Source organism: Myxocyprinus asiaticus, chromosome 13 (genome assembly GCF_019703515.2).
Source record: "Myxocyprinus asiaticus isolate MX2 ecotype Aquarium Trade chromosome 13, UBuf_Myxa_2, whole genome shotgun sequence".
NCBI lineage: Eukaryota > Metazoa > Chordata > Actinopteri > Cypriniformes > Catostomidae > Myxocyprinus > Myxocyprinus asiaticus.
Window position 1 is genome coordinate 48368977 of NC_059356.1, and position 14098 is coordinate 48383074.

A 14098-nucleotide genomic window follows, 5' to 3' on the forward strand; every position below is an offset into this window, starting at 1 on the left:
TGTGATCTGTGCTCTGATGTCAAAGAGCCAATCAAAATGTTCTGAATGACCCGACACAATTTACTTTTAGACCTATGTGATGTGGAGTACAACATGGAGAGCACATGTGGTGAAGCAGTTTCGGTGTTTATTCCTAAGCTGTTCATAAATACAGGTCTTTATCACATTTTAATTAAAAGCTGTTTACAGTTAACCAAATACACAGAAAAATACATAAACGGTGAAGAAATCTTTAAGACAGTGTTGACAAATTCCCACAAATTTGTACAAAGGTGACCTCTACCCCTCTCATGTGTCTACCAGAGACGTGTCTGTCGTCATAAGCGTCACACCACGCTAATCTGCTTAACCACCTGCATAGGAAGAACTCCTCATATCCTCCTGTATGCCAGTGTGAACAGACATCAAACACATAGAAAACAACTAAATAACAGCAGCAGTTTGGACAAACTTAACTTAAAAATATTCAAAGTCCTCCCAGTAAACTAAATCTCTTTGTAGAAAGAGTAACAAACAGGAAATCGAGTTTGTCACAGAAGCACAAACTCCTCTGTGTTGTTTCTCTGTTTAGTTCGGCTCCGTCTGTCTTTGGTGTTAATATGAGAGACTGAGGCAGATGAGAACACCCGTTCCCCCTTGTCATGACCATCTACAAACGTGAAGATGGGGTACTTCTCCTCTGATGAAGTCAGAGCCTGTGAACGGGAGAGAGGTGGCAAAAGAGAGATAAAGTTTGATCGTGCTAGTTTCCTACACTGATACACAGTCTCGATTGCAGCAGTCTTGTTTAATCGACTTTTGACAATTAGCATCAAGTCTGGTCCATTCTGTATCTTATTCTGGTCAAGAACAACCCACTTAAGAGCTATCTGTATCTAGTTTTCTTGTAAATATCAAAACATTGATTATCTCTTGTTTTAGAGAAATCAAACCAAATTTAGCAAAGTTGATGCTATTTGCCAATGGGTAGAAAAAAAAAACTTAAGGTGCACTCAGTAACTTTTTAGTATGTCGTTTTTGGACTTACAGTGACACCTAATGGCGTGGATGCTGCATCCTTCAAACACCATAGTTTCCAGTTACCGATTAGATAGTAAAAATTCACTATTCAAAGTCAGCCAATGATTCATTTATTCCATGAGTGAGTGTCCAATAACAGGGCAGTTACTGAGATTAAGGGGGTAGTATTTGGCTGGTCATGTGATCCCATGACAGGACCCTCTCCATGTTGATTTAAACAGCTTTTATAAGGTTACTGATATGGCTAGACTGTTCACCTTGAAAAGGTCACTGAAACTTTTTTTAATGAGTAACATCTTAACATAAGTGCATCTTTAATTCAACCAGTTGTTTTGGTTTTTTTTTCACCCCATTGGCAAATAGTTTTTTCTTGTTTTAAGCATAAACGCCACCAATTTCTCTGAAAACAAGACTTAATATCTCTATTATGTAATTGTTTTTTTATTTCTAATTTTATGGATGTTAATATATTTTTTACTAGAAAATGAGACTAAAATGGTCAGTAAGAAAACTATGTTTTTGCAGTGCAACATAAAAAATAAAAAAAATCACAGCAAAATGCATGATCTTAATCAGTATTTGTGTCTTGTTTTCCAGTAAAAATACCTAAACATCCTTTGAACAAGACTGTGGCATGGAGGAGGGCGGGGCGGGCCGTGATGATGCACGCCTGGCCCCTAATCAGGCTAATCAAGCCTACGAGAGGGATAAGGGCCGCTGTCGGAGGCGACAGTTCAAGAGAGCTACAGGCAGCTGCCCTGTATGCGTTTGTGTTGTATGTCTTTTGCTTTAAGTTAATCATTAAATTATTATTTATATTGTCAAGCCGGTTCTCGCCGCCTCCTTTCCCTTTTACCTTGTTACACATATATCTTACAAAGTTAAGCTAGGTTTGTGCTTTAAACAAGATATATCATCTGAAAACTAGTCTTATTATCTGACAATAGAGTAAAGTGGAGTAAAGTCTTTTTAGTGGAAAACAAGACAAAAAAATACTAATAATTTAATTTCCTTCATAGCTGTGGCAGTTTAATGTCTCGTATCACCCTGCCATCTGCTTCTCACATAATCAAATCATTTACACTTCAATCAATATTTTTATTTTATTCAATTTAAAAGGTGTTTTAAAACTGTCCCTCTTACCGTAGTAACATCTGAGTACAAATTCTGGAAATCTGCCCTGCTGCTGGCATAGAAACCCAGAGTACAGCTGGGGTCCATATGATTAAACGACATCTTCCTCACGGTTTTACAGTGAAACGACTGCAGAGAGACAGGCATATTGTAACACAACACTTCAGTTCAGTTCACAAAAAACTTTCTAACTATCTAAATACAGTATATGGAGTTAAAGGGACAGTTTAATTAAAATGAAAATTATCATCATTTACTCTCTCTCTCTCTCTCTGTCACGTCGAACTCATATGACTTTCTTTCATTGAACACAAAAGGACATATTTAGCTAAATGTTCATGTTTTTTTCCATTCAACAAAAGCACACACTGACCATAAGCTGTCAAGCTCCAAAAAGGACAAAAAAAAGCACCATTAAGGTACTACAGAAATATAACAATTTTGAAACTGTTCCTCACACTATCGCCTGACTTCAGAAGACTTGTGATGTAGTGCACAAGTCATATGGACGTCTTTTATGGTGCTTCTTTGTCCTTTTTGGAGGACGTTTATTGAATAGAAAAGAGAAGCATGAAAATTCTTAAATTCTTCCAAGAGGGTGAGTTTTGCCAATTTTTACCATTTTTTTTAGATGAACTATCCCTTTAAATAAACGCTCACCTCTAAAGGGAAGTTGTCTTGAGTAATGTCAACAGCAGACTGACAGTAATGAGGATCTAAATAGATCAGCTGATCATCTGTGACAGAAAAACACAAACACACTAATGAAGAGTGATTCACACAAACACTGGCTTCACTACATCAGTGAGGACATCTCAAGTACGCAATGGGTGTCTCTCAATTCTAAGAACGCGTACTCGTGTTCTTGTGAAAATCAGTCTTGACTAACTACCTTGAAAGAGTGAATTCGGACATATAACCCATCTATGCGTATTTTGAGATGCGTGTGCTATGTAGATTCAAAAAACCTCTTAACTATTGTCTTTTTTTGGCAGTGGGTGAGGATGTCAAACAAGTCCACAAGTACGCAAGAACAACAGACATTGAGAAACAGCCAATGGTTTTTATATGGCGGTAATGATATTTGCTCATTCTAACCCTCTCACAAAACTTGATTTGGCTTATTCATGAGCTTTTTTAACTAGTGATGACCGATAATCGGTTTCATGACATTAGTGAGGACGCTTTCAGAAATCTGGCCCATTTACATGTCATGTGACTCACCCTGAAACCCCACAAAATACAGTGAGTGTTTTGGTTTCCCTCCGATGATTCCTATACAGCACCTGAGCGCCAGCAGTCTCTACAAACACATACATGAGATTTAAAAAAGAAATTCTTCCTCATGATCAGAGATCTGTGTGTTTATGTGTGTGTTAAAGCACCTTAACGCATTTCGTGTAAGTGGGGTTCAACACATCTCCTCCGAGACGGATGGGCACAAGCAGAATGAGTGATTTCCACACAGACCTGCAGCTCAATGAGAGATCCTCTGTACGAGACATTCCACACAGTCTCAACACGTCTCCAACATACACTTCAGACAGACAGACAGACAGACAGACAGTGATGTGTAGGCATGTTTTGTAATGTTCGTGGTCTTCAGTGTTCTGTAAAAACTGTGTCCTTTATCCATTCACATACTGCAAGGTCTGATTTGATATGTGTTGTTTAACTTAAGTTTAATTATCTATTAATTTGTCGTTCTATTTCCACATACAGTGCTGTGAAAATCTAACTGTCCCCTTAAATTTAATAGCTGGTTGTGTCACCTTTAGCAGCAACAACTGCAACCAAACGCTTCCGATAACTGGAGATCAGTCTTTCACAACGCTGTGGGGGAATTTTGGTCCACTCTTCTTTGCAGAACTACTTTAGTTCAGTCACACTGGAGGGTTTTCCAGCATGAACTGCCTGTTTAAGGTCCTGCCACAGCATCTCAATCAGGTTCAAGTCAGGACTTTGACTAGGCCACTCCAAAACTTTAATTTTGCTTCTTTTGAGCCATTCAGAGGTGGACTTAGCACTCCTATACTTTGGATCATTGTCTTGCTGCATAATCCAGTTGCGCTTGAGCTTCAATTTACAGACTGATGACCGGACGTTCTCCTTTAGGATTTTCTGGTAGAGAGCAGAGTTCATGTTTCCCTCAATTATTGCGAGTCGCCCTGAAGCAGCAAAGCATCCCCACACCATCACACTACCACCACCATGCTTGACCATAGGTATGATGTTATTTTTGTAGAATTCTGTGTTTGATTTACACCAGATGTAACGGGACCCCTGTCTTCCAAACAGTTCCACTTTTGACTCATCAGTCCACAGATCATTCTCCCAAAAGGTTTGAGGATCATCAAGGTGTGTTTTGGCAAAATTCAGATGATCATTAATGTTCTTCTGGGTTAGCAGTGGTTTTCGCCTCGCCACTCTTCCATGGATGGCATTTTTGCCCAGTGTCTTTCTGATAGTGGAGTCATGAACAGTGACCTTTATTGATGCGAGAGAGGCCTGCAGTTCCTTGGACGTTGTCCTTGGCTTTTTTGTGACTTCCTGGATGAGTTGTCGCTGTGCTGAATTTTGGAAAGTCGGCCACTTCTGGGAAGGTTCACTACTGTGCCAAGTTTTCTCCATTTGGAGATAATGGCTCTCACTGCGGTTGTTTGGAGTCACAGAGCCGTTGTAACCCTTCCCAGACTGATGTATTTCAATCACCTTTTTCTCATCATTTCTGGAATTTCTTTCGACCTTGGCATAGTGTGTGCTACTAGGTGAGACCTTTTAGCCAACTTCATGCTGCTGAAAAAGTTTTATTTATGTGTTGATTTGATTGAACAGGGCTGGCAGTAATCAGGCCTGGGTGTGTCTAGTCCAGCTGAACCCCATTATGAATGCAGTTTCATGGATTTAGTAACTAAGGGGCAAATACTTTTTCACACAGGCCCAGTTGGTATTGGATAACTTTTTGCTTCAATAAATAACATTATCATTTAAAAACTGTATTTTGTGTTTACTCAGATTGCCTTTGCTTTATGTTAGAGTTTCTTTGAATTTGTGAAACAATTTAGTATGAGATGTACACAAAAACAGAAGAAATCAGGTTTTTCACAGCCCTGTAGATTCTCAGCTTTAGCTATATTTTATTGTTTAAAGGCATGCCAATAAAGGCATTATGAATTGAATGGAGAGAGTGCGCTTTCTAAAACAAACTATGATTCATAGCTCATTCTACAGAATGTCCTTCATGACTGACTCACCTGTGCAATCCTGAGCAACATACACCACTAGATTCGACACCTCAGAAGCTGCTACAGCTTTCCTGAAACACAATGTCAAAATCTTTCCTGTCATATCAAACATATCAGTAGCACATTACAGTTTATTCTGGCCAAGAACTGCCCACTTGAGGCCTTTGCACACCAAACACGATTTCTCACAGCGATTACAATTTTGAATAGATAAATGGATTCCTATGAAGCATTCACACCTGGAGCAAACATTTGTGCACCAACAAAGCAAGGCTTTTTATGGTGTGTCGATTTTTTCCTTCTAAATACCATTTAAAAAAAATCTTATGTGGATTGTATTAATAATTTATTCCATATTGCTGCATTGTATGGCTTTGCATTGAATCTTACATGAGGTCTTATACTGTAATATCTCTAGTATAATATATATTGCGGCACCTTTGCTTTGTATCACCTTTTTTAATTTTAATTAATTAACTTTTTTATTTTATCCCCTTTTCTCCCCAATATTGGAATGCCCAATTCCCACTACTTAGTAGGTCCTCATGGTGGCGCGGTTACTCGCCTCAATCCAGGTGGCGGAGGACAAGTCTCAGTTGCCTCCGCTTCTGAGACCGTCAATCCGTGCATCTTATCACGTGACTCGTTGTGCATGACACCACGGAGACTCACAGCATGTGGGGGCTCATGCTACTCTCCACGATCCATACACAACTTACCACACGCCCCATTGAGAGCGAGAACCCCTAATCGCGACCACAAGGAGGTTACCCCATGTGACTCTAGCCTCCCTAGCAACCGGGCCAATTTGGTTGCTTAGGAGACCTGGCTGGAGTCACTCAGCACGCCCTGGGTTCCAGGGGTTGTAGTCAGCATCAATACTCGCTGAGCTACCCAAGCCCCCAACTTTACGCATCTTTCTTCGCCAAATAATAATAATAGTAATGCTATTGCTGTGACTTGCAGTGCATTGTATTTACTCTTTGTCTTTTTATCAAAATGCCTTTGTATACCAAAAATGTGGTGGTGTCTCTACAAAATTATGCAATCGTTATTGCCGTTTCCATTTACAGTCATTGACAACAGTTAAGTTTTAAAGTATCTAATAACGGCTCAGACTGAAGATGGGTTTTATTGGCTGGGATTTTTATTTTGTTGTGTGCATTATACAGATTCTTGGAGCGTTTAAATGTCGTCATGTTTAATTCATAACATGCAGGGTTTTGAGCAGTTGTTTAACACAAGTAGATGTACATGACAACAATATACAATCAAACGTTTGTTTTAACAGTCATTATGAGTGTGCATAGCGCAGTGGTCAGTCGATCAGCGCCACCTATTGTAAAGGCGTGAATGTGGTAACGGAGGACATTTGTGTCACTTTCTACGTGAAGGGCCATTCGTTTCGCATTATCGCATCACCTTGACAAGTAAAACAATATATACTGTTGTGCTCAATCAAAAACAGCAGCTCAACCAAATCTCTTTGATAGATTTGATTTGAAGAACATCACAAACTCAATCCAGTGACTAGTTCTTCTTCATGAGTTCTCATTGTAGCAGTCTGGGAACTTCTAAACAAAACAAAACTGTTTCCTGGTGGACTAATTGGAGATTGTGTGAAGCTAGCCAATCATTGTTTTGAGAAACTCTTGCTATTTTGTGTGCAATATGCAATGGATAAGACGTTTTATATACTGTCAACTTACTGTAGTATGTGAGCAGCGATGGATGGGCCGTACCAGTCACCCGCCCGCTTCCCAGACGCCTTCCCCAAGTCCACCAAGCGGTGCAACCCAAACGGGGCAGAGGGCAGATCCCCAAACCAAGACACCAGCTTTCTGTGAGTCCTGTCTTCATGAATCTTGCTGTCTAACATCGTGTCCAAACTGCGTCTGTGAGGTTTCCCTGAGACACTCCGATTCTCTCTGAACAAATCGTCCAACACACGAGGGTCAACGACCTCCAGGTCATCTTTGGTCTGATGATGCGTTGCAGGCCACGTCCAGCCTAAAGCGAGAAGCAGAATTTTTAGAATGGCATACCACCTACTATTTTTGAAATAAAGTAGTATGCAGTATGTGTACTGTGAACAGTATTATTCTACTAAGTTAAAGAATAGCTGAGGCTGTTAATATATGAGCAACAGTTTCCATTATGAATAAAGTGCATGTGTGTGTGTACCTGTAGGCATCATGTGCAGCATCAGTCCCTGTGCTAACAGCATCTGGGCGCTGCGCAGCATACAGCCCCATCCCGCGTCAGACGTGAGGGCGGAGCCATCCAGAGGCGGGAAACCTCTCCTATAGGTCAGCCACAGCAGAGAGGAGAATGCCCGCCTCAAACACTCACGCTCTCCTGACATAAAACACACACATATGGAGCATGTTGAACTGAAGACTTATAGATGTGTTTTATTCAGTAAGAGCAGAGTGCTAGTCTATTCTCTCCTGTTTACCACTGTAGCTCAGCTGATAGGACTGTCCCAGCACATACAGAGGACTGCTCTTACGGAGATGAGATTTGGTTTTCAGAGTCCAGCCTACAAACACACACAGAGAGAGAGAGAGAGAGAGAGAGAGAGAGAGAGAGAGAGAGAGAGAGAGAGAGAGAGAGGATGTTGAAGATGACAGACTCATGGTCACTCAAATTGAAACAGTGTCTAAAAACAAAAGAGAGTGGTAGAGGTCAACAAACTTGTTTATGTGGGTGATTCTCATGAAACCTGTCAAAAAGATGTCCTGGTCATTTTAAAAAGGAATATTCTGAGTTCAGTTAAGTTAAGCTCAGTCAACAGCATTGCATAATGTTGATTACCACAAAAATCAATTGCGACTCGTCACTCCTTTTCTTCAAAAAAGCAAAAATCTGGGTTCCATTGAGGCACTTACAATGGAAGTGAATGGGGGCCAGTCGACAAACATTAAAATACTCACCGTTTCAAAAGTATAGTCACAAGACATAAACAATATACATGTTAACATGATTTTAGTGTGAAAAAATCACTTACTAATCTGATCTGTGTGAAGTTATATCCAATCACGATTACAGTAAGACACTTACAATGGAAGTGAATGGGGGCCAGTTGACAAACATTAAAATACTCACCGTTTCAAAAGTATAGCCACAAGACGTAAACAATATACATGTTAACATGATTTTAGTGTGAAAAACTCACTTACAAACCTTCTCTGTGTAAAGCTATAGCCAGTTTTACAACTTTGTTGCCATGACGACATAACACCGTAAACCCTGTAATCCCTCAAAAACACATATTTAAACAACTTTACAGCTCAAATAATTCAAGACTTTTAACAGAAGAATTAATGTAAGTGCTTTTATAAAATTATAAGCTTCACATTTCTGACTTTAAACCTTCCAAAAATTGGCCCCATTGACTTCCATTGCAAGTGCCTCACTGAAACCTGCATTTTTAGGACAAGTTGAAATTAATTTTTGTGGTAACCTGCATTATGCCACAAATGTATAATATTCCAAAATCAAAAGAAACAAATCAGAAATTAAATTCTGCATGTAGAAAATGAAGCCTTTATTCAGAGCCTTTAAGATCTTTTACATTGTGATATTATTTTCAAGATAGTTACGCATATTTTACCCCAAATTCTCATTACCACAACAAAAAAGACGGTCATCATAAAATTCTCATTACCACAAAGTAAAAAATATGATATATTATTTATCCATTGGTATTGTCTTTCATCTTTGCTGATTACATTTTTTTGTTTTTAAATAATTCAATAAAATCTGCACATATTATCACGTGGCTTCATTGAGCGTGTTACCGCAGAGACCTAGTGCGTGTGGAGGCTACACGCTACTCTCCACGGCATCCACGCACAACTCACCTCACACCCAACCGAGAGCGAACCACATTATAGTGACCACGAGGAGGTTAACCCAACGTGACACTACCCACCCTAGCAACCAGGCAAACTGGTTGCTTAGGAAGTCTGACTGGAGTTACTCAGCACGCTCTGGATTTGAACTCGCAACTCCAGGTGTGGTAGTCAGCGTCTTTACTTGCTGAGCTACCCAGGCCTCAATAACGTTAGCGTTAGATAATTAGCTAACGTTAGCTAGCTAGATATAACGTTACATACGTTACATAGTTTTTCACGACAAGCAGCCGGATATGTCAGTCGACATAAGCGAGGAGACTGACAGCTAATGTCGTTAGCTAACGCAGGGTATCTGCAGGTTCGAAGCAATCAAATTTAAGACTTTTTAAGGCCAAATAAAATAAAAATTTAAGACCACTTTTGCAATAAAAAAAAAAAACATTAATTCATTAGCTGGTAAATACAAAACCACTGAGGCTACTTGAATGTCTCTGGACATGTTTTATTTTTTATATTTTATTGAGCATTTATGTGTTAATAAGTTAATACAACATTAAAACTCTAAATGAAATCGTATGTAGCCTATATTGTGACCCTTCTCTTTAGTCACTTGCTTTCCAGCAAGATGTGATGCAATAGACCAATGCTTTGGCAACATCACTACTTATGTCAAACACGGAAGTGGTGGCAAAAACCATGCACAAAAATAAATTTATTGGATTACATTGTTGAAAAATGTTTCTGAGGGTTCTCGTTGACTGCTGTGGCTTCAAGAGATCTGACTGGACTGAGATCATTTCAACTCACAACTTTGCAGCAAACATTTATAGCGAACATGATTACATGTTTGTTATTAACTAATATCATTATAGTAAATGTATCGCTAAGAACATGTTTGTATTTATGATGGTTTTGTGTCATACTTTTGTTAATCATCTAATCTGTCAAATCTAACGTAACAGTCAGTGGGCTTTCTGCCACCACTTACTGCGCATGCGCTGACATTTTTGTAAACAAGAGGATTGGTCTATAGACCTTATTCACAGTAGCGCCATGTTTGATTTTTAATGGGAATGGAAATGAAGCTGTGAGGGATAGACTTACCATCTCTTCAATGGCATGCATGGTATAAATCTGTAAAAAGCTCCATTATCTCATCTGACTTTCCACAACTCATGTTGTCTGGAGTTTTTTGTCTACTGAGTGCCCTTGAAAAGATATTTCTCCAATGTTTTGTGTGCGGAACGATCCAAAAACACTTTCAACTGAAGAGACTGTACGTCTATCCCGCACAGCCTTGTTGTCATTGTCATTAAAAATCAAAGATATCGCTGCTGTGAATAAGGTCTAGCATGTGCTGAAGAACATTTCTGTAATTTATCTTGGCAGATACCTTTAATAAATACTTTAACAGGTAGTTAAATCACTGTCATCACTGCTCACCCTTGAGTTTGTATGAATTTTTCTCTGCCATGGAACAAAAAAGGAGATGTTAAGCAAAACGTTTAGTCTCAGTCTCTGTCAATGCATCTTGTTTTTCATTCAATGTAAGTGAATGGTGACTGAAACTCCCTAATATCTCCTTTTGATATCCACTGAAATAAGAAAGTCATACAGGTTTGCAAAAGCATGAAGGTAAGTAATTTTTGAGTGAAATATCTCATCAGTTACTTTAAAAATGGCCGTTTAAAGTTGACAAGTACTGAAAATGTTAACAGATTAAATTACGAAAGAGAAGGAGAGGGAGAGACGCTTTGCTGTTGTTTTCCCCGATTGGTCTGAATAACTCGCACCATCATGCAGGCTGCTCTGTCTTCTCTGTCCGTGCGCTGTCAGTGTCCTCTTTGCTCCGCGACGTTATCACTGCGTCAGAAAAGTGACGTGTGTCGTGAGAACAGTGTCAATTGCGTTGGCAGCCCTAGATCTAGAGAGATGGAGATGAGAGATATAACAGGTGTAACTCTGCAGCGGAGCAGTTCTGTTAGCTTTACAATTATTGTCAAAGGTGATGTAAAATAAGGTAGCGCAACGATTTGAAAGGCGTCAAAAGACCGCTCCAACCTCGCGCACTTGCAAATTGTCATTTGCATTTCGGATTAATGGGTTTATGAAGGTTTATACATGTGTAACATCGTAAGTTCAGTAAAAATGCGCTTCCCTGCACGCGCTCAGACTAAACTCAAGCGTCAGCTGCTAAATGCACGAGAGAGAGAGAGAGAGAGAGAGAGAGAGAGAGAGAGAGAGAGAGAGAGAGAGAGAGATGATTTTGACTCGCGCAGATTCTGCTGTTTTAAGCGTCTCCTCTATTCACGCCCCCAAAATTAATACCTCAGCAAACAAAATTGAAGACTTCTTGTAATTTATTTAAGATATTTAAGACTTTTTAAGGCCTTAAATTTTAAAAAGTAAATTTAAGACTTTTTAAGGACCCACGGATACCCTGTAACGTTAAAGTAACCTTAGCTAACGTTAGATCAACGTTAATTATCCGCCACAGTCTAGGTAATTAATGGGAAACACTGAAGAATCATTCATTGAAAACAATGGGAAAAGGAACAGTAAAATGTCCAGATGAATTACGGTAATGAAGATAGGGGTTAAAATGTTTTCAAGGGTCCTGAAAATAAAATCACAATGAAAAAAATCTTGATGGTCCTAAATGTAGGCTTCATTTTCTTTAATTTCAAAATGTAATTAAATTCATTTGTATAGACTGGGGCTAAATATGACCTGGACATTTCCTTTCATGCATTAGTGTTAACTTAACTTTTTATTTTAAAAATGTATTACTATATGTTAAAATTAACATTAATCAAGATGATAAAGTGCTGTATTATTCATTGCGAGTTTATGTTAACTAATGTAATTGAAGTTAACAAATACACCTTATTTTAGTGTTATCTTTTAAATATGTAGCATATGCTTATATAGGAATCAAAACTTTTGACATCGAGACGTCAAACACAACTTTTTACTTTAATACCTCCAAATAATTTTTTCCAAGTTTCTCTCCAAGTCAAATATTTACACCGTTTCTCAGAAAGAGCTAACTTTACTGAGCATGTGTTGAACAGGCATCAATCACTCTAGCTTGATTGTGCTAAAAAAAAAATTGCTCCAAACATACCTCCATATTTGACATTATTCCACGCTGAAATTAATTTAGTTTTAAGTTTGGCTTTCTCCTTTCGCTCGTGTCCATTGAGTTCTTCACTAAGATCCAGCAGGCCATGGTTCGACAGGTCGACCACCTCAAATGACGCGAGATCTTCTGTAGGGTCCCCCTCAATTGAACACTCATCGCTCACATCCATGACCCACTGGATGCTGTTGCCATGACACCCAGAGAATCTGAATCTCGACTGACCAATCAGAGGAAGGATGTGAACACCTCAAGACCTCTGGATGTTGCAGGTACGAGAGAAGCTGGACGTGTTCACACGATGCTGTTGAACAGTGAAATAAATGTGTATATGACACCAGATGCATTATAAAGCTCTGTGAAGGACTTTCTCCAGGAAATACTACGACATGTGATACTCATGTGACTGAAGGAATGTTGCAAAAGTCACTGCAACCATTATGTCCTGTTAACTGACATATTAAAGGTCAAATAACTCATTTTAAGGTTGACATGAGTTTGCATAATAGTTAACCTGAACTAACAATGAACAATATTTTTACACCATTTATTAAACTAATATAAATATGAATATATCAAATATATAAATGTAAAAGAAAATGTGCATTGCTAATTCATGATACCTAAAATGACTGGTACTGTGATTAGATTAAATGGTACTATGAGACATACAATATAAAATGGCTTGCCATATCCATATATCATGGTATCAAGCCACTCCAAAGTACTTATCATGGTACATACCCAAATCATGGTATTACCGTGGTCTTGCCCTGTCCAAATGCTGAAAGGTAGTATGTTTCGTTAGTATATGTGAAGTTTAGCGTGAACTTCTGTTGTGAATGTGATTTTATGTGTTTTTGTTGAGAGTGTGTTGACTTCTGACGTAAACATCACACTTAAAATCGCATTACATGTACACACACTCGCCTTTTAAAAGATTAAACAGTCTATTTCTGTTTCGAAGGCGATTGTATTTTAAATATGTGGTAAAATACTTACCGTACGCGCTGTTTTACTGTCATGTCGTTGTAAATATTGGAGGATTTTTGCTGGAAACTTTCCGCGTTACAAACATGCCGCAACGTCGCACAGTTTCACTTCCCCCAGCAGCGGATATCCTATCTGCATTCTGATTGGCTGGCCAGTCACTTAGCACTCTCTGATTGGCCAGTTTAGTGGGCGTGACAATAGGAAAGCCCTCGGAAGACAGCGGCAAATCGTCGCACTTGTACTCCAGTGAATATTTTTCAGAGCATATTTCTTTTTTCTTTTTTTATGTATTAATACAGATAAACCAAGTTTTGACTACAAACAAGTAATTGAACATTGCCACCGTTTTTGCCAAGAAAAACACAACGTTCATTGAACACACGTTGACTCAAATGGGTTGTCAAAATGGGAACTGATTTAAAGGCGCACTCAGTAATTTTTTTCCACATTAAAAAAAAAGTTGTATTCCTAAAGAAATAACTAGTATTTTGAAGCAAGTATAAAATCACGACCTCTCGCATAAGATGAAGTCTCACAGTCATATGAAGAACCTTATAAAATGCTGTTTTATTCTACATGGAGAGGGTCCCCTCATGAGGACTGCCATGTTAGAATCACATGACCAGCCGACTGCTACCAGTGGCTATAGGTGTATTACGGACCGGGCTAATGGGGCCTTGACTACCAGGGGCCCAGAGGGGACC

The 14098-nt window shown here is 39.0% G+C and overlaps 1 protein-coding gene across 3 annotated transcripts; it reads right to left on the reverse strand.

The window, feature by feature from the left end:
• Nucleotides 1-83: 83 nt before the first annotated feature.
• Nucleotides 84-13518, reverse strand: LOC127449862 (cysteine protease atg4da-like). Of its 3 annotated transcripts, XM_051713463.1 has the most exons (12): nucleotides 13404-13498; nucleotides 13146-13185; nucleotides 12387-12705; nucleotides 7858-7941; nucleotides 7584-7757; nucleotides 7109-7409; nucleotides 5409-5470; nucleotides 3540-3691; nucleotides 3379-3457; nucleotides 2815-2891; nucleotides 2164-2283; nucleotides 85-695 (listed from the first exon to the last, which is right to left on the reverse strand). In XM_051713463.1, the coding sequence occupies exons 3-12, from the start codon at nucleotides 12571-12573 to the stop codon at nucleotides 531-533; spliced, it is 1401 nt and encodes a 466-aa protein (XP_051569423.1). In that variant the 5' UTR covers nucleotides 12574-12705; nucleotides 13146-13185; nucleotides 13404-13498; the 3' UTR covers nucleotides 85-530. The 3 variants fall into 3 exon arrangements, with proteins under 3 accessions (XP_051569425.1, XP_051569423.1, XP_051569424.1); XM_051713464.1 differs by lacking the exon at nucleotides 13146-13185 and having other exon boundaries at nucleotides 86-695; nucleotides 13404-13518; XM_051713465.1 differs by lacking the exons at nucleotides 3379-3457; nucleotides 3540-3691 and having other exon boundaries at nucleotides 84-695.
• Between the last annotated feature and the right edge of the window lie 580 nt (nucleotides 13519-14098).